Raw genomic sequence first — 20,017 nt, 5'->3', positions numbered from 1 at the left:
TGTGGGCACCACACCTCGACCCCTGCTTATGTTGGTTCACACCTGGGTGTTCATGCACAGTGCTTGTGCATGAAGGTTGTATGGATATGTAAGATACCTAGTTTCCAAACATTGGAAACTAAGCATCTGCACAGAGATGAAGTGTGTATACAGCAGGTAGCAAAGATTTTCAATAATTTAGCTCCAGCCAGTGAATACTAACTACGGAAGAGATGTGATTTTCTGCCACCCACAAAATTCAAGACAGCCATCAAATGGCAGTCCAGTGGAATTCCTCATAATGAGTTCTTTTATTTGAGGCCTTCCAATTCAAGTCACATTTCTATGGTAAGCCTATTAAGTAAGTCATGTGGCCTCCTGTCCACTCCTTCCATTACATATATTTAAAATAGGTATCACTGTTTACAGTTATAATCCTTCAATGTCTATTCGCACAGCATATTAATGTCTATTCATTTAAAATAAACCATGTTTACACTAATTAAAAAATAGCAATACATTATTTAGTGTTCTTCTAGTGTAAGAAAAAATGAAATGGTCATTTCATTAGCTCTCATTCATAATTTATTATATGTATCCACTGTTCACAAAGGCTGTATACTAGAAATATACCTCAAAACATATAGCACGCACAAACGTCATATTTCCAATTAAAAAAAAAAAAAAAAAAAAAGCCAAAATTAAAAATTTAAACAAACATGGATTGTCTAAATATAATGACAAAAGCAACATTCTAGACAAAACTTAGTCAAAATGAAGAATAGTACCGATTACAATCTTTAAGAAATATGTGATTTGTAGCCCAATATTAGGAACATTAGACCTGACTTTTGTTTAATAACATTGGTATGTGATGGTAATGGATAACTTCAAGTTCTGCTGAACTTTACAAAACTTAAATGAATGCACAATCAAAATTTCAAATGCTTGACTTACTGAAAACGTAACATAAGACTGCAAACAAATATAGATGTAATATTTATTTCAAAACAGGCAGACTTCAAATCTCTAATCACACATTTTAAACTTATTACACAAGTATGCAATAAATAGTATAACCAGTCCAAACAGATGAGTACAGAATATGAAAAAATACAGTCTATGAATAAAGCATGCAAAAATGAAAATGCATAGATAAGACTACTGCTGCTAGACTCTTTATAAAATTAGGACATTTTGAATACATCAAAAACTTACTGTTGTAAGTTATGCTTATCCTAAACTGGGTGTAGCATCACAGCATTCAAACATTTATATTCTTTCTTTCTTTACTCATTCATAACACAGATTATATGATCTTAAATATATTGGATTATCTCTGCTTTTCTGAGAGCCCAAAATGATTGGAAATTTGTTAACAACTTGCAAATTGACTCCTCATAGTGGTAGTGCCATATTGCACTAATGTTGTCTCTGAGTCCCAACAGTCTATATGTATGCTGTACCAATGATGATCACAATTCCATTAGCTGATCATCTCACCTATAAAAGAAAATTTATTAAATCTAACAAAATACTATAGAACAAGGGTGGCCAACTTATGTGATGCGCGATCTACTTTTTTTCTTCAAAATGTGCCGCAATCTACCATCTCAAGAATTTCATTGCACATGATTAAAAAAGTTAATCAACACATATTGAAAAATGTTTATAAATTTTAAAATTAAATACAATTCAGAATTCTTATTTTAAATTCATACTTATTTAAAATTTTAATTTATGCAAAGTTTGTGTCTTCATATCATATGCCAAGCTTTCGAAATTGGGGATATACTGTGATAAATTAAATTTCTGTTTATACTCAGAGAGGACCAAATGGTCAGAAGAGTTCACAAGACAGAATACAAGAAACAGCACTGTATTTAGCAGCCACAGGCTTGAACCCGGTCACTCAAAGCACGTGTACCTATGCACCCGCACGCCTGACCACTCAGCTACAGCTGCCTTATTGGCAGCTGATAAGGAATCTTCTGTATGGAAGTCTGTAAGAGTACGATTCTTCATTTGTTTCAAATATGAAAACGCCGATTCACATAGACATGTGGAACCAAAACAGGAATGTAAAAGTTCGCTGCATTATTTTTTCATTTGGGTACTTTTCTCGGCAAACATATTTCCAAAAGCCTTCTTCTGGCTTTTAGAAAGATATTGTTTCACGACGTAATAATTTCATTTTCAAGTAATATTTTCTCGTGCAGAAAAAATCTCAGTGATTTTTTTCTGCAATTTGTTTCATATCTTAGTTGACGTTTAATGGATAAGAAATATATTGAACAATGTCTTTAATTGTTTTAAAATCACTGAATCTGGTTTCAAAATCATCCACGAACTTTTTCAATTTCAGAAACATTTCTCACCATTAAATTCAAAAATTCAAAAACATGATATTTTTGCAAATGATCTTTGCATATTTTCAAAATAATTTTTTTTTTTCTTTGAAATTCTTAGCCATTGCCAAAAATTTATATTTATATGCAGAAATACTACTAATTAGTGCATTGAAGTGCCTTTCTAATTTTCCTTTTTTTTTTTTTTTTGGTATAGCCACAGAAGCATTGCAAATCAAACATTTTTCTTTTATCATTACAAAAAATGTATTTAGTTCCCACTCTTGATGAAAATGATGTTTTGCTCTTTTTCGTTGTATTAATTTTAAATCAAAGGTTATTAAATTAAGCATAAGTACTGTCCAGTTATTAATATTAAGTAAGCTAAATAAGAATGACACATACACTATGCTCTCCACAATGTAACTGTGTGCATTTTCACTAGACAAGCCTAGCCCATGTTTATTTGTAATAAGCGTATGCAGTGCAGCACATAATATTTAGATCTTGACTAATCTATTTTTATATATACAGGGTGATTCACTACCAGTGCGACAAACTTGCAGGAGGTGTAGGGGACACAAAGACGAATCGGAATCACATAACATTGCAGGGTCCGAAATGTCTTCGTCATGCGGTAGAGGACATTGAACGGGAGGTCGCGTGAACAGCGATCCCGCTGGAAGTCAGCATTTGCAAACCGGTTCCCGAGGCAGTAGGATGGACGAGTATTCAAACGTTGAACTGGCCGACATGCACCTCGCGTATGGAGCTGCGGACTGTAACGAGCGTGCCGCTCTGCACTTGTACCAGGAACGTTTCCGCACAGGCGTACTCCTCATCATACGATTTTCGCACGTGTGCACAGAAGGTTACATGAGACTGGTTGTTTCACGAGAGGTACCATGAATTGAGAGCGAACGACGAGGACGCCAGACAATGAGGAGAATGTCCTACGTATTGCAGAAGGCAATCCAAGTACGAGTACTCCAGCGATAGGCCAATGACTGGGTATTTCCCAATCCACTGTATGGAGGATACTGTCGACAAACCAGATGAGTTCATACCATCTGCAACGCGTCCAATCATTGGAGCCTGCTGATTATCCATTCCGGAAGACTTTTGCTACTTGGTTTCTTCAACAGAAACGGTTCGCAAATGCTGACTTCCAGCGAGATAGCTGTTCACGCGACCTCCCGTTCAACGTCCTCTACCTCATGACGAAGGCATTTCAGACCCTGCAATGCTATGTGATTCCAATTCATCTTTGTGCCCCCTACACCTCCTGCAAGTTTGTCGCACTGGTGACAGTGAATCACCCTGTATTTAAAATTTGTCGCGGTCGACCAAAGCTAAAGCTGCGATTGACTGGTAGATCGCGATCGACTTGTTGGCCACCACTGCTATTAGGACATTAATTTACCCTGAATTCAAATAGAAATAAGACTATTTTCAGAATTCTAAATCACTTTAAATAAACCAGTGCCCAATAAAGAAAACCAGTTTACATACTTGTATATTCTTTTATTCTACAAAGTTAACAAAGAAAGTGCCGTAAGCAGTACTTCTGAATGGGAGAGCCATTCACCTTTAGAAGCTAAGGCTGGCAACTGCAGTCAACTGCATGTGATTTAACAGCAAAATGTTGGCGATTAGAAAGCATATCAACAGTAAAAATTTTGTATTCAATTAAAATAACTATCAGAAATTCCTGCACTGTAAGAAGTAGATGAAGATGATTCAATAAATTTGGCATAAGTTGCTGCAATGAAAGCTTAATGATGAGTAAAACAATGGTCTCCCACATTGCATCAAACAACTTTATAATCTTTCTTAGCATCAGAATCATCAACGTCCTTTTGACGGAAGACCATAGGAGGCTTGAATGGAGTGTAATGGGAATGGTTTGAGGTGACTTACAAATCCTATTACGAATATCGCGACCACAGTTGGCTTACGAATTGATGGGGCTCTGTTCTTTTTTGCATTAAGGACACTTGCTATTTCGCGCCCTTCTTCATATGCTGCCGTATACAGCATTTTGCTGGTATCCCAGTAGTAGAGAACTGTTCCAAACATTATTCTTGTTTCCTTATGCACATATGCCTCAACAATTGCAACTCTTTCTGGAACTGAATAAGGCATGATGCAGAAAACCCTTACAAACGCACACAATTATGTCTGGCAAAACACTGTCTTCTAACGAGATTGAGGGGAAGATTTGTTTGTGCAGTTGGCTCTCTAGTCGCGTGTTGATTGGCTGCTGGTTCTTCCAATCGTGGAGCAGAGAGCTACTTTTTCGTGACTCACGCTGTGTGTGTGTGTGTGTATTTGTGACTTGGCGGCGGGCTACTTTTCATGTATACTTTTATATATAGTGCTTTTTTTTGTGATGGTATGCAATGGTATGGCATACAGGCACCTTTATTAACAGACATTTGGATGTAGTGAACTTCGAAATTTATAATATTCAGTAAATAAATTTTTTCACATGTTTACCTACTATTAAAATAACCTGAAAATTATTTAACTAAATTTGCATTTTTCCCTGTCAGTTGTTAAGATATTTTCTATATAAAACTATAACCATTTTTATAATTCTAAATTACTCAGTTGGACCTCTGTTTAACAAAGTCCTTCTATAACGAATTATTTTATAGAGAATTCACATTTTATAGTGAATTCCCCTTGGAAGTAACATTTAAAATACTTTCCGTTGAGCTAAGAAAATTTTCATATAGCAAACAGATTAGGAGAGAATTAACTCGCCTCCGTAGCCAGGTGGGCAGGAGCAGCAGTGCCCCGGTCTAATCAAGGAGCACACGCTCCTTGATTAGACCGGGGTTCGAGCCCGTGACCACTAAATACAGAGGATGCGGAAAAATACACACACACACAGCGTGAGTCACGAAAAAGTAGCTCTCCGCTCCATGATTGGAAGAACCACTGCATATCCCCAGAATAATATGGCATTAGTTGCTAATACTCCTAAAAACCAAATAACAAACAACAACAATTAACTCAGTACACACTGTTCGCATTTCTAGGCTTCAGGCAACTAGTGCTGCTGCACGAATTAAGAGCCAGTAAAGGGATTACCATTCTACAACTCAATAGTACTTGGTAAAACCTATCCAACCACCTGTCCTACATACGGAGAAGTCGCGCTGGTCAACAGTGAGCAGATCAAGGGGGTAGTCCCAATGGGCTCTGGTCCACCTTCTACTGCAGTGGTGTCCAACCTTTTCCCCGTACAGGTGCCATATTAAAAAAATTTTCAAAGTTAGATTTCTTTAGTGTGTTACATATTCCATATCTTGTTGCATGTAAAAGTAAAATTGAAAATATTCTAAAATTTTATAACATACAATAAACAATTACTAAACAAAACATTTAATGATTAAATTTTTTTGATAATTAACAAAATTTAAAATGCTGTTTTAGAATTACTTTCCGGGCGGGCCGTAGGTTGGACACTACTGTGAATCAACTGTAAGCACCCCATTTGAGAATTAGGAGAGAGTAATTTTCTTTTACCCCGACAAATAATCCATTATTTTGCGTAAGTGCATTATCCACATTTTTCTGTAAATTTTCCCTATCTGTTTACATGGTCACCGTACCTGAATATCTGAATGACACTGACATTTTGGACAGTTTTAAGAACTAGTGACAATAGCGAAGACGACGAAGGTATTAAACCTTCTAAACATCAATTGTTGACATTTGTTGAAAATGAAGTTAGAAAATTGTCAATTGGACTTCAGTTATATGAAAGTGATACAATTCATGGATTTCGGGAATACCTAATTGAAAAGATGGTTTCGGAATAATTGAAGCATTTGATGAATGCTCTGAGTACGATACCAATTTCATCAAGTGAATGTGAACAAAAATTTTCACAAATGATCTGTTCGCCAGCCCAACCAGATCTTTGTTGATGACAAAAACAGTTTCTTCACTACTGTTTCTTAAAGTAGGCCCACCGCCGACCCACTTCGATCAAGCAAAACATGTCAATTCATAGCTGCTTCGGAAATGTCATTAAGCAAGAGACACACAAAGAGGAAGAAAAGGTATTCAGGGAGGGAATGCCAGAGGTGTGTATATTCAACTCTGGCAGTAAGCTAGATAATCTTGTAATAACTGAGAGTAAAGTGGAGGAGAAATTGTTGAAGATAAACACAAGAAAGGCACCCGGGGTGGATGGAATCTATCCAGTTATATTAAAGGAGGCAGCAAAGGAAGTAAGCAAACCCTTAGCCATAATTATGAGAGCATAATTCCTCCAGTCCATGGGTAGCTCAGGGGAGGTACCCATGGACTGGAGATGTGCAAATGTGACCCCCCCCCCCTTTGGTCCACAAAGGAGGATCAAAGGGGGAGACAGGTATTACAGACCTGTTAGTTTAACTTCTGTTCCAGGGAAATTAATGGAAGCACTGGTCAAAGAAGCACTGCAGGATCATCGAGACAACACTTCGGGTACAGTTCAGACACAGCATAGGTTTGTTAAGGGGAAGCCTTGTCTGACTAATTTGATTGGATACTATGATGTAGTCACAAAGGAACTGGATGCAAAGAATAACTTTGATATTATAGATTTGGATTTTAGAAAAGCCTTTGATACTGTTGCACAAATTGGAGCAGTGTGGCATTGGAGGCAAATTGCTGTTATGGATAAAGGGGTAGTTAAGGGGGAGAAAACAGAGAGTGGTATTCAATGGACACTGTTCATCAAAAATGGGTTCCACCACTTCAAGCCTCCAATAAGCAAAGTGGTGGTATTGCACTGGTTGATGAGAGTCATCTACCACCTAGTATTGCCTGATAACACAGAGGAGTAGCATTCCTCCACGTGGTAAGGGTACAACACCTCGACACTTCCTTACGTTGGTTCACACCTGGGTGGTCACACACAGTGTGCTTGCGCATGGGGGTTATACCCAGGATTACTAACATTCCCACCATCGTGAAGGTGCAAGCAGGCGATTTGACTGTCACAGACAGTCCAGACTTCGCCACAATTGGGTCCACTTGACTTGAGTGTCACCCGAATATCAGTTCCATCAGTGTTTTAGACACTCAGGTAGCAAGTATAGCTTGTCTGGCATATCTGAGAGAATTTCTGAGATAACCTCAAGGACCAAGAATGAATGGATATTTAAAAAATACATTTTGGATCACATAAAAAACAATGACAGCGTTGTGAAAAAAAATCCATGATCATAAAAATAGCTTAACTCATAAAGCAGCTAAAAATGTATCATGCAATGAGAAAAAACATTAGAAAATGTTTATTCAAAAGCTTTTATAAAAAAATAAAGAGATTACAGAAAACTTTTTGCATGCTTACAAGGTAGCTAAAAAAACCAGTCAATTTTGAGAGCAAAATAGACATACAACAACTAAATTATTTTGAGAGCAAAATAGACATACAACAGCTAAATTATGTTAATATGGGATCCTGCACTCCGCAAATGCTTGCATTAACAGTCAGTCACAATGTGAGAAATGAAAAAACTCTTACAAAAAATTGACAGCCAATGCAAAATTTCTTTGGTAATTAATGATGAAATCACAATAAATCAAATATCCACCTTGATTGTCTATGTACACACTGTTTTCTCTGAAACAGATTCTGAACCAGTAAAAATTTTTCTGGATCTCTTAGAACAAACTTGTTAGAACTAAAAAACATGACAGCTGAAGGAATATTCCAAACGCTTTTGCAGTACCCTCAGCATTTCTGGTTTCGGAGATTATTTCCTGAGAGAAAATTTTATCGCTGAAGTGATAAAATTTAAGATGGCATTGGGTCAGCAAAATGATTTCTCAGCTTTATTTCAAAGAAAATTTGTCAATTTTAGTATGCCACTGTGCAAATCACAGACTTCAACTTTCTGTTGCCGATACTGTCAAAAAAATATTTCAAATCTCCATTAAACAGGTTCAAGTCATTTACTGATAAACTTTACATAGTGTATCACTAATCCCCAAAAAAACACAAGAGAATTAAAATCATGAGCTGAAGAACTTGAAATTAATTCTAAAGACAGGTACAGTTCTTGGAACAAGATGAGTAGTCTCAAGTTTCCAGTCTGCAAAGATAGTTTGGCAGTTACATAACTCTTGTCAAACATTTAGCCAAAGCAAAGAAGTAAAGAAACATTGTGATATCTCAGAAACTTGCTTGATAGCTCAATGACTTGCTTAATCAAGATATTAAATTGCACTACAACTTCAACTACAATGTATATGAGCGAGGATTTAGTCGAATGAATTTATTTTAAGGAATAACGGACATTTTAAATATCGTAACATGGAACATAAGAGGAGGATTAGGATATAAAGAAGTCGAACTACTTAAACACTTAAAACAGAAGTAAATATAGTAGTCATAACAGAAACAAAGATAAAATTAACAAGCACAAAAGATTATGATTCTTATACAATGATATACAATGGAGTAGATCAAAAGGAAAGAGCCAGTGGAGGGGTAGCAATATTGATAGATCAGAAATGGAAACCCAAAATACAGAGTTACACATTTATAAATAATAGAATAATAACAGTATGATTTGATTTAAATTAGACAGAGGTTATTTATGTATAATTGTAATTTGTGCTCCAGAAGATGGAAAAGAGGAAGAAACAGATAAATTTTATTTAGAGTTACAAAAAGAACTAGATAAGAATGTGAAAAAGGACCGTGTGGTTATTTTAGGAGACTATAATGCTCGGGTATGAAATAAGCCAATAAAAAATATTATGGAATGTTATAGAGAAAACAAAGTAAATGGAAATTGATATAAATTAAGAGATTTTGCAACATTTAATAATTTAAAGATAACAAATACATTCTTTAGAAAACGTGATATACATAAATATACATGGTCGGCAAGAGGTACACAATCAATAATAGACTTATGTAATAGTAAATCAAAACAATGTCGAGATACTAAGGTGTTTAGAGGATATGATATTAATTCAGATCATTTTTTAGTGGCTTCAAAAATATAGTTATGGGCTAAATGGGGGAAGAAAAAAGCTATTAAACAGAGGAAGGAGGAGTTAGATTACAAAGTATATCTACTTCAAGAAGTACACAATTTATATGAAAAAAAGGCTTAAAGACGAAATAAGTAAAACATCGGAGAGAGAACAAATAGAAGAAGAATGGAATAATATAAGAAATATAATTCAAAAGAGCAAAAAAGACACTAGGACAATTCAAGAAAAACTATAAGAACAGGAGGATTAAGATATGGAATGAAGAAATAGCTAAAGCAGTACAAGACAAATAAGATAAATATCTTAAATATATACAAAACAGGACAAGGGAGAATGGAGAAATATATAAACAAGAGCGTAATAAAACTAAAGATATAATAAGGAAGGCTAAAGCAGTCATGGGATAGATTTATAAGTACAATAGAACATGTTCATGGAAGACAAAATTTGGCATATAAAATGAACTGCTTGAATAGCACAGAGAAAGACACTTCAAGAATAAATATAATAAAGGAAGATCAATGGAAAAAACATTATGAAGAATTGTGGAAAGACCCAACATATCAAACAGAAGTAACCCAGTTAGATCCAAAAACGAAGGAAGAATTGGAAAAGGCATTGAAAGCTACAAAAAATAGGAAAGCAGTGGGAATGGATGGTATAAATAATGAACTGATCAAGTATGGAGGAAGTTTTTAAAAGATAGGATAGTAAATTTATTTAATAAATGTTGAGAACAATATAAAATACCAGAGGAATGGAAGATAGCAAAAATTATTTCTATATTTAAAGAAGGAAATAGAAATGATACAAAGAATTATAGAGGGATTAGCATATTAAATAGAGTATATAATATGTATAGCAAAATAATAAATAATAGAATTAAAATTATCTCTGATAAAATATTAATAGAACAGACAGGATTCAGAAAAGGAAGATCATGTACAGATATATTTATATTAAAACAAATAATAGAAAAACGAAAATAGTTTAATTTAGAAAAGCATTTAGCATTTATAGATTATGAAAAAGCATTTTATCGAGTAAACAGACAAAATCTATGTGACATATTGAGTAATAAAGGATATCCAAAGCATCTTAACAAAAATAATACGGAGCTTACATAAAAGAACAAAAATAGTAATAGATACAGGTAATAAATTAACAGAAGAAAGTATAATAAACCTAGAGTTAGACAGGGATGTAGCTTGTCAAGACGCCTGGTCAGCGTGAAGAGGAAAAGAACAAACCCTCCAGCAATGAGAGCACAACAATACAAATGGCCCTCAGTCTCCAGCAGCTTTCACACTCCCTCTTACGGCAGCGAGAGGATCAGAGTGGAAGCAGAGGGTGCTAAGAATCTCTGGGTACGACCAGGCTGCCATGCAAGGAAATTGAACTTGGCCTGTTATAACGTATGATCACTCATCAGTGAAGACAGGATATTAGAGCTGGAAAAGGAATTAGAAAATGTGAATTGGAATATCATCGGTTTGGCTGAAACAAGAAGAAAAAATGAATCACTTATAAGTTTATCAAGTGGAAATCTGCTGTACACCAATGGAAACAGTGAAAGGAGTGAAGGTGGAGTTGGGTTTCTGGTCCATAAAGATTTTAAAAACAACATTTTGGAATTCAAAAGTACATCACCAAGGGTGTCAAGACTAATACTCAAGATTTCTAAGAGGTACAAGCTAAAGATTATAATGATTTATGCACCAACATCGAGCCATGATGATGAAGAGGTTGAAGAAATGTACACTGAAATTGAGAGTCTTCTAGATGAGCAGAAAACCCACTACACTATTATTATGGGGGACTTCAATGCTAAGGTTGGAAAAAGGCAAAACAGTGCAGAAAGCGGAACTATAGGAAATTTTGGAATTGGTGAAAGAAATAAAAGAGGTGAAAGACTTGTGGAATTTGCAGAATCTCAGGGAATGTCAGTAATGAACACTTTTTTCAAGAAAAGGGTGAACAGAAAGTGGACATGGAAGAGTCCAAATGGATTAACAACTAATGAAATCGACTTCATCCTAACTAACAGAAGATATATTGTGAATGATGTTACTGTCCTGAATAAGGTAAATGTTGGAAGTGATCACAGAATGGTAAGATGTACACTTGATATAGATGTAGGAAAGGAAAAGAAAAAATTGACTCGAGTAAATAATACAAAGGTCTTTGAAATAACAGAGGAGGAGAAAAAGCAGTATGTACTGGAACTTAAGAACAAGTTTGAGCTTCTGCAGACTGCTCAGGACCAAGATATCGACGAGGAATATTACAACTTTCTGAAAGTGATAAAGCCCAAGAAACCTATAGGGAAAGAGAAATTCAAAGAAGAAAAAATTAGCCAAGAAACACTTGTCATGATGAACCAAAGACGACAAATGAAGAGCAAGAAAAACACTGACAGGGAGAAAATTGAGTATACTGAGTTATGCAAAGCCATTAGAAAGAGACTCAGAGAGGACATAAGAAAAGTAGAACAAGCATTAAGGGAAAACAAAGGATTTAAATCAGCAGCCATGAGCAGTAATACAGAAAGACAAATGATACTCTAAATGAAGAATAGTGATGGTGTACTTATAAACAGCAGAGAAGGCATAATTCAAATAGCAGAAGACTACTATAGAGAATTATACAAGGAGCGAGGGAATGATACCAGCAGTGGGGAAGATGGATTGCAAAGTACACATACGACATGCCCGATATTCTTTCTGATGAGGTAGAACATGCATTGAAGAAAATGAAAAATCGGAAAGACCCGGGGGAAGATGAAGTTACTGTAGAGTTGTTAAAATTGGGAGGAAGAGACATAACACAAAAACTGGCAAGGCTCTTCACAAAGTGCATTAGAAAAGGTGTGATGCCTAAGTAGTGGAATAATGCAATCATACTTTTGCTGCATAAGAAAGGAGATAAATCAGAAATTGGAAATTATAGACCAATTAGCTTGTTATCCCATATCTACAAGTTGTTCACAAGGGTCATTACTAACAGATTAGAAAGAATACTTGATGAGAATCAACCGAAAGAGCAAGCTATCTTTAGGACAGGATTCTCAACTATGGATCACCTTCAAGTAATATCACAGCTAATGGAGAAAGCAAATGAATAAAAAACACCATTATGCCTGGATTATGAAAAGGCATTTGACTCCATACAGCATAAGGCAATGTTTCGGGCACTGGAAAGACAAGGCAAGGCATAGATACTCCATATATTATGATTTTGAAGAAAATATATGAGAGTGCTACATCCTTTATTAGACTAGACAAAGACAGTAGCAAATTTAAAATCGAGAAAGGAGTTTGACAAGGAGACACAATATCTCCGAAGCTGTTTTTACTGCTGCCCTTGAGGAAGCTTTCAGAAGATTAGACTGGTCGCAGAAAGGAGTCAATGTGAACGGAGAGTACCTAAACCATTTACGATTTGCAGATGACATTGTGGTCATAAGCCACGATCCCAAAGAATTAGAGGAAAATCTTAATCAGTTATGCACAGTTAGTAAGGATTTTGGACTAAAGATGAATATGGCTAAAGATGAATACGGAAAGGGAAATAATGATTGAAGGAGCAGTAATTGAAAAGGTGGAGTCATATACTTATCTGGGACAAGTTATTAGCTGTAATAATGATAAATGGCTGGAAGTCAAGAGAAGAATAAATTTTGGATGGATAGCATTCAGGAAATATAGTCACATACTGAAGAGCAATATCCCAGTTTGTCTGAAACGTAAAATAATGAATCAATGTATACTCCCCACCATGACTTATGGAAGTGAAACTTGGGCACTCACCAAAAGAATGGAAGAGAAGCTAAGAACTACACAGCAAAGAATGGAACGAATTATATTGGGAATCAGACTGTTAGATAAGAAGAGAAACACATGGATTAGGCAGCAAACTCAAGTAAAGGACATTCTTATCAAAACTAAAGAACTAAAATGGTCTTGGGCAGGACACAAAGCTCGAAGACATGATGACAGATGGACTAAGAAAATAACAGAATGGTACCCAAGAGGAGCTAGAAGAAAACCTGGAAGACAAAGGCGGAGATGGATAGATGAAATTCATGAGTTTTTGAGTAGTAAATGGATGGCCAGTGCTCAAAACAGAAGGAACTGGAAAGTTTCTGGAGAGGCCTTCATCCTGCAGTGGATTGAAAATGGCTGATGATGATGATGTAGCTTGTCACCAACGTTGTTTAGCATATATATCGAGGATATATGTAAATGGAAAGACGAAATTAATACACTGTTATCTGCAGATGATCAAGTAATTATTCAAGACAGTAAAGATAATTTACAAAGAGCAGTATTTAAATTAAACCAAATAGCAGAAGAATATAAAGTTAAAATATCAACAATGAAAATTAGAACAATGGCTTTTAAGGGGAAAAATACAGTGAGAACAAAAATAGTTATAGACAATAAAACATTAGAACAGGTAAAACATTTTAAATATCTAGGTTGTGATATAACATATGATGTCGAAGAAGATATGAACCAGAAATTGGCAAAATTTGAAAATATATGTGGAACAATAAAAAGAACTCTGGCTAAGAAAACAAGGAAAGATACACAACTGAAATTTTACAAAATAATGGCACTACCAACACTTTACAGTTCTGAAACATGGATACCAAAACAAAGAGACATTAACAGAATAAAAGCTGCAGAAATGAAATTTTTAAGATATGTTAAAGGATGTACAAATTAGATAAAATACCAAACATAAAAAATATTAGAAAGGAATTAAAGATTTACTCAATTAATGAAAAAAATTATAGAATATAGACAAAGATGGAAAGAACATGTAGAAATAATAAAAGATAATAGATTCCCTAAATTAGCTTACACATATAGAGCAAAAGGAAAAAGAGACAGAGGAAAACCAAAGAAAAGATGGGAAGACCTCTTTGAGAACGGAACAGGCAGATCGCCTAATCCGTGAAGGAAGACAAGACAATTTAATTGTAACTTTTCCAAGAGCATCTTAAATGAATAAACCACGAATTTATTATTTATCAAAATTGTGGGTCCACCACACCACTAAGGCAGTTTCAACCATGCATCCTATAGGATGCAGGATTGAACTGCTCATGGTATCTCCAAGGTCCACTGCCTCACTACTAATATGCAAAGCAAAGAACTAAAACAAAATGATGCAAACAAGAACATGGAAATTAAGAATATTTGGAAGTTGCTTTAATAAACAATTTGGTACAGTTACCTTCTTTATTCATTATTTTTAGTCCAATATAAAAATTAACATTATGTATTTAAATATATTTGTAAATTTTACTCTTTTATTTGTATACTCCCTCAAACCTAAAATTAGTCAAAAGTTTGCCAAAAATATAATCCCAATTTGATAAGTGTACTGTTTAATATTTTTTTAGAAAAAAGCAGATAACAAACCTCAAGTTGTGTTGTATAAAGTACGTGTTTAATAAAATATTTTCATTAATACAGTAATTCAGTTAAGATATTAAGTTTTTTTTTTTATGAAATCTTAGGTATCTTCATGATATTTTAACCCTGTTATCCACTATGCAAGCACAAGTATACCCAAAAGAGTAGCATCAGATGGCCCCTGTGCATTAATTCATCATGTTAATATCTGACAATGAATATGCACTTCTCTCATCACTTGCTATAAAATGCTGATTATTAACTTATTCAAATAAGCTAAGAACTCCCAACAAAATAAAAAGCTAAATTGCATCTTTTTTTTTCACAATAACTGATTATTAGTACAGAAATTACTAGTATAATCTTCTTCAACTGAACCCCGCCCTCCTCTTGGTGCCATGCATTTCCATGGTCAAATTTCTTTTAAGTGATCTTCCAAGTGCATCCCTTTAAAAGAACCATTCTCCTTTTTAGTTTTAAAGTTAATTCTTTTATAAGATGAAAGTCAAGTCAAAAAGAAAAGACACCTCTATTTTTATTAGAGATTAGAGACAATAACCCAACTAATCTAACACACTACTTTGCCACTCATTCCTGCCTCCCCGTGGCAAATCCAATAACCTGAGTGGGGAGAAAAAAAAATCAACCCTTGGGGCCAAAAGTAAAATGGAGGAAAATGAATATTCTAGCAAGACGTTCTCTCGGGCATCTACTTATGATAAATTTTTTCTAAAAATTAAAAGATCAGCTGAAAGATATAGAAGGTAAATTTTCGTACCACCCCAATAGAAGAACTTTAGGAAGGTTTAAATAGATGAGCATCATGTGGTGATTCTAGTGAATTCACCCAGGTGATTCACCAAATCATGCTAAAACAACTCTAAAAATACAACTTTTAATTTATTATTACTTTTCTTCAATTGGATCTTTCTTGAAAGTACATGCCCAACCTCACGACAGCATGGATCAATTACCTGTGAAATTATCGAACAATCTCTCTCACCAGTTGTCTCAATAAGATGCTAGAAAAGATGATACATGGGTAACTTGTGGATTCTTGAAACTGAAACAATGTTGAATGACAAACAGTTTGGATTCTAACTAAAGATCCTCACTGGATCTTATGATCAAAACTGAGACTACCATTCATAATGCTTTGGTCAAAAATTAATCTTTCCTAGAAAATCTCTTATTTCCTTTTCTTTCAAGATGTGTGGCTTGAGTTTCTTTGTGCACATCAGTGACGAAGACTATAATGCACCCAAACAAAAAAGGGTCAAAACAAGGGTTTTTCAAACCTCTGAAGAAAGTTGCCTTGTCAAAAGTTATACTTATATAAAAAATGGATAAAAAAGCAGTACACAAAATAAAAATATTTTATGAATAAATACTCTATTTTAAAAATCTACAAGTGTAAAAGTTAACTTGTAAAAACTTAAAAAGCTGACACATGATCACTGTTGGATACAACCTGAGTGTAGAAGGCTCAGTCAGATGGTTAAAAGTGGTAAAACATATTACTAAAATTTTTTTTTGTACAGTTTATAGTGGGGGGAAACATACCCAATAGTCACTGCACTTACACATAGGAAGGTTATCGGCCCTCAGCAGAAAAGAATATAATAGCTGACTGTGTCCTATGCAGAAGAGCTGAACCAGAACAACTTCCTCTTTACAATTCCTGTGCAGACCAGACTTCCATGTTTTATCACTGGCTTAATCTGATATGGTTGTTACCACAAATCTTGCAATTGCAGGCATCTTCTTACATATATGCCTGTAGACTGATAGGCCAGGATTTTCCATAAGACTTTGCAGTGTTAGCCAAATCATTTCTATCAATTTTCAATGTGACTAGAGAACCAACAGGGAGCAGATGCCAAATACACATTGAGACAGAGAGAGAGAGAGCTACTGAACCCAGGGCAGGACTGTATCTTAATGCTGATAATGCCCATAACACAACTTAAAGAATCAGTGTATATATAATAAACCACTGGTATTGGCAAGACTGTGTGATTCTTGTGTGATCCAAAGTAACTACAGAGTGCAGCTCTGCAGTGGCATTCAGTGGAATCGCTGGGATATAGTAATGTTCAAAAGATCCTGCATTTCTGACAAAACTATCTGTGTAGACAAGCAAGAAGTCAAAATATTCAGTTCTATGTGCTGAATAGAACTGCAGATATACTGAAGAGTATATCTGCAGAACTTCCCCCTGTTCTTGATGGAGAGGTCACATGTTGGTACATGAGTATACAAGGGTGGAAGTGATAGCCTTGGGAACTGGGCAATCATGTCTACCATAATATATAAATCGCTGAGTGGCTTCTGGATGTAAATACTGAATGAACAGGTGGCAGTAGGATGAGTATTAAGTGTTTCCATCATGGCTCAAAACTGGATGCCACATGGGATTTCTTTCAAGAAATTTACTCTCTGGGGATAGAAGTTATACAAAACTCCCTTGAATTTCAAACTTCAAGTTTAAAAATCAGAATATTCTATCCAAATATTTTATGCAGAAAGGTGTCCCACAGAAATCATAAAAAAACTACCTGATGAGAAATTTGACCCCCCCTCCTTTTATATGTTATTTTACAATACTTAGTTGTAATACTTAACAACTAAGTATTGCAAATTTATATACTGAAATATTTACAACTAAGTATTTTATTGTAATAAGATGGCATTGTAATATTTTTACAATGTCATCTTATAATGCTATAAGAATGGCAATAAGTTAAACAGCATGATGTAAAATATCCCGAGTACTGTTGAATTAAGTTTGTATGCCAATGATCTTACAATTACAATTTCATTTATGTGCAGAATATCCATACTATTGAAAGGTGGCTTCAGCTTCACATAAACAGTTACAATTCTCTTCCATAAAATGCAAACTACATCCTGAGCCAGAACACTCTTGCTAGTAATTTCCCTTGCTAGTAATATTTGCTTCCTTGGTTTAACACTAGATTCAAAATTCAATTTTTCCTTACATATATCATATTTAAGCATTGTCTGCATAAAGAAACCACATACTATCTCTGCCATTACATGAAGTGCTGATAGCTTGTGCTGTTATTGTTCTTACCAGATCAAACCTAGACTGTTGTCTATGCTAGGAAATGCCCCTCCCAAGACGTAATACTATTCACAGTGCTCTTGCCCTATTTCCACAGGACCTTTCAAACATCCCTGTTCTGTAAAGGGACAAATGAATATCCACTCCATCTCAGAAAGAAAATATTACTCCTTATATAGGGAGCCAAAATTCAGAGTTCTGTTCAAACACATCCTGCATTTAAGAATTGGTGGGAATTTCTAAACAGGAATGAGATAAAAGTATAATTCTTGAATATATTCTTTTGTGAAATTCTGTGGGTCTCTCTCAGGGTAACTCGGGAAATTTTTTGGCTGGTGCAGCATAAGCCTCAGGCTTCCTTGCACCATATAGCTAATAATAATAATAATTATACACCCACATTATAATAATTATACAACCACAGTATATTAGTGCTCCATAAATTTTACATAAAACACACACACACACACACACTAGAACCCGGATAACAGGTTTTCTAAGGGACGGGAGGTTTAGAACTTCGTACACGGGAAAACTTTTAAAAAGATAAAATGACCTAAGGGTATGAAATATTAACTACACAAATGGTAATGAAAAGATACACACAAACATAATAAGTTAAAGATCATTTTTAGGTATAATTTCAGAATTTATAACTATTTTACTCTGCCTATGGGAAACATTTTTTAAACTGAGGATTTCTAATTGCTTAACATTCTGTTCATTAAACTCATTACCAAGTAAGAAGGATGAGCTCCTTTGGAGTTTCAACATACCTTAAAAGGTCACAATTACAATAAGACAGAGAACAACCCACTGAGTAATTCAGAACTGTTCATAAAAATCAGAACTCAACGGCAAATGCTTCACTGTGTTTCACATGGTCGAAGCTATCCAATTATGGATATCGACGAAAACAATTGCAATATGGCACTTCGATTATATCAAAATTTTTTAAGGCTGAAAGCAACAGACTATGGAAAATTGAATAATCGACCAAGCTAGTGCCTAGCATAATTTTAGTTCGTAGTAAATCACTGAAGTAGGTGGCATCGTTTTTTACATCTACCATATTGTGAATGCCTCCACAACGAGTTGCTGTTGTTTGGTTTTTAGGAGCATTAGCAACTAAGGCCATATTGCTCCGGGGATATGCGGTGGTCATTCCCTGACCTTTCTGCATCCGTATTTGGTGGTCACGGGCTCAAACCCCGGTCTAATCAAGAAGTGTGTGCTACGCACTGCTGCTCCTGCCCACCTGGCTACGGTGGCGCCACAACGAGTTGTGAAGGCATTCGCAATATGAGATATAAAATGTGCAAAAATATTGCCCTGATATTGCACTTCATCCAATAAGCAATGCTTCATCACTGAGAAGACTAATGTTACTTATTCTCGGCAGGTACCACCGCCCCTGGGTCATGGTATCTGCGGTACCACCACCCCTGGGTCACGATGCATGGCAATACAGGTAACCCTCGTATAACACAATAGGTTGGTTCCTACAAAATCTCATGTATGGAAAAACCATGTTATATGGAACTAAGAACCAGTACGAAAAGGGAAGTTACGTCCCAAAGGCTAACAAAAATATGTAATTTTTTTATAACTATCGGAAACTTAATTTTTATAGTAGTAATAACTTAATATTTTACCTTTATTTTTATAATAGTAGTAGTAGTAACTTAGATAGTAATAACTGAACAAACGTCTTACCTTAAAAACTGTGATACTTGTATGTGAGATAATGTACATTCATTTAATTTTCTTCCTCTTCATCGCTGCTAAGCACAATCTCTTCTGGAGCATCTCAATTTCGTGTACCTTCTGCTCTCTTTAAAAGTCACGAACTGCACTCTTCAGAGTCACATTTATTTTTTATGGTCTCAAATAAGCACAAGTTTAATAGCACAGAACCTAACCCAGGGATCTCCCAACAAAATACAGTGGACTCCTGCTTTAAATGACAGGTGAAAAGCGGAAGAATATTTTCCAGTTAGCAAAATAAAAATAAATTTAAGATTACATTACACAGCTTAATTAATACGTACTGTAATATGTACATACTAATTGATATTTCTGTTCACTGACTTTTTTTTTTTTGGTTGTAAAATTTAAAACAGTAAAAATGATAAGCAAATAATAACAAAACACGGCACGGC

The 20,017-nt window shown here is 35.1% G+C and overlaps 1 protein-coding gene across 1 annotated transcript in view; it reads right to left on the bottom strand.

Annotated features, from left to right (window-relative positions):
• Positions 1-1,058: 1,058 nt before the first annotated feature.
• LOC150077354 (uncharacterized) overlaps positions 1,059-20,017 on the bottom strand; it is a 93,233-nt gene continuing 74,274 nt past the window's right edge. Inside the window, exon 5 of the mRNA XM_090386254.1 lies at positions 1,059-1,482. Coding sequence (XP_090242380.1) covers positions 1,466-1,482 — 17 coding nt within the window. The 3' untranslated portion in view covers positions 1,059-1,465. The remainder of the gene's footprint in view (positions 1,483-20,017) is intronic.

Source organism: Mastigoproctus giganteus, chromosome 12, assembly GCF_048544385.1.
Source record: "Mastigoproctus giganteus isolate SK-2022 chromosome 12, ASM4854438v1, whole genome shotgun sequence".
In the NCBI taxonomy this organism is placed as follows: Eukaryota; Metazoa; Arthropoda; class Arachnida; order Uropygi; family Thelyphonidae; genus Mastigoproctus; species Mastigoproctus giganteus.
The sequence above is the reverse complement of the archived record's forward strand: the minus strand, read 5'-3'. Positions and strand labels throughout refer to the sequence as shown.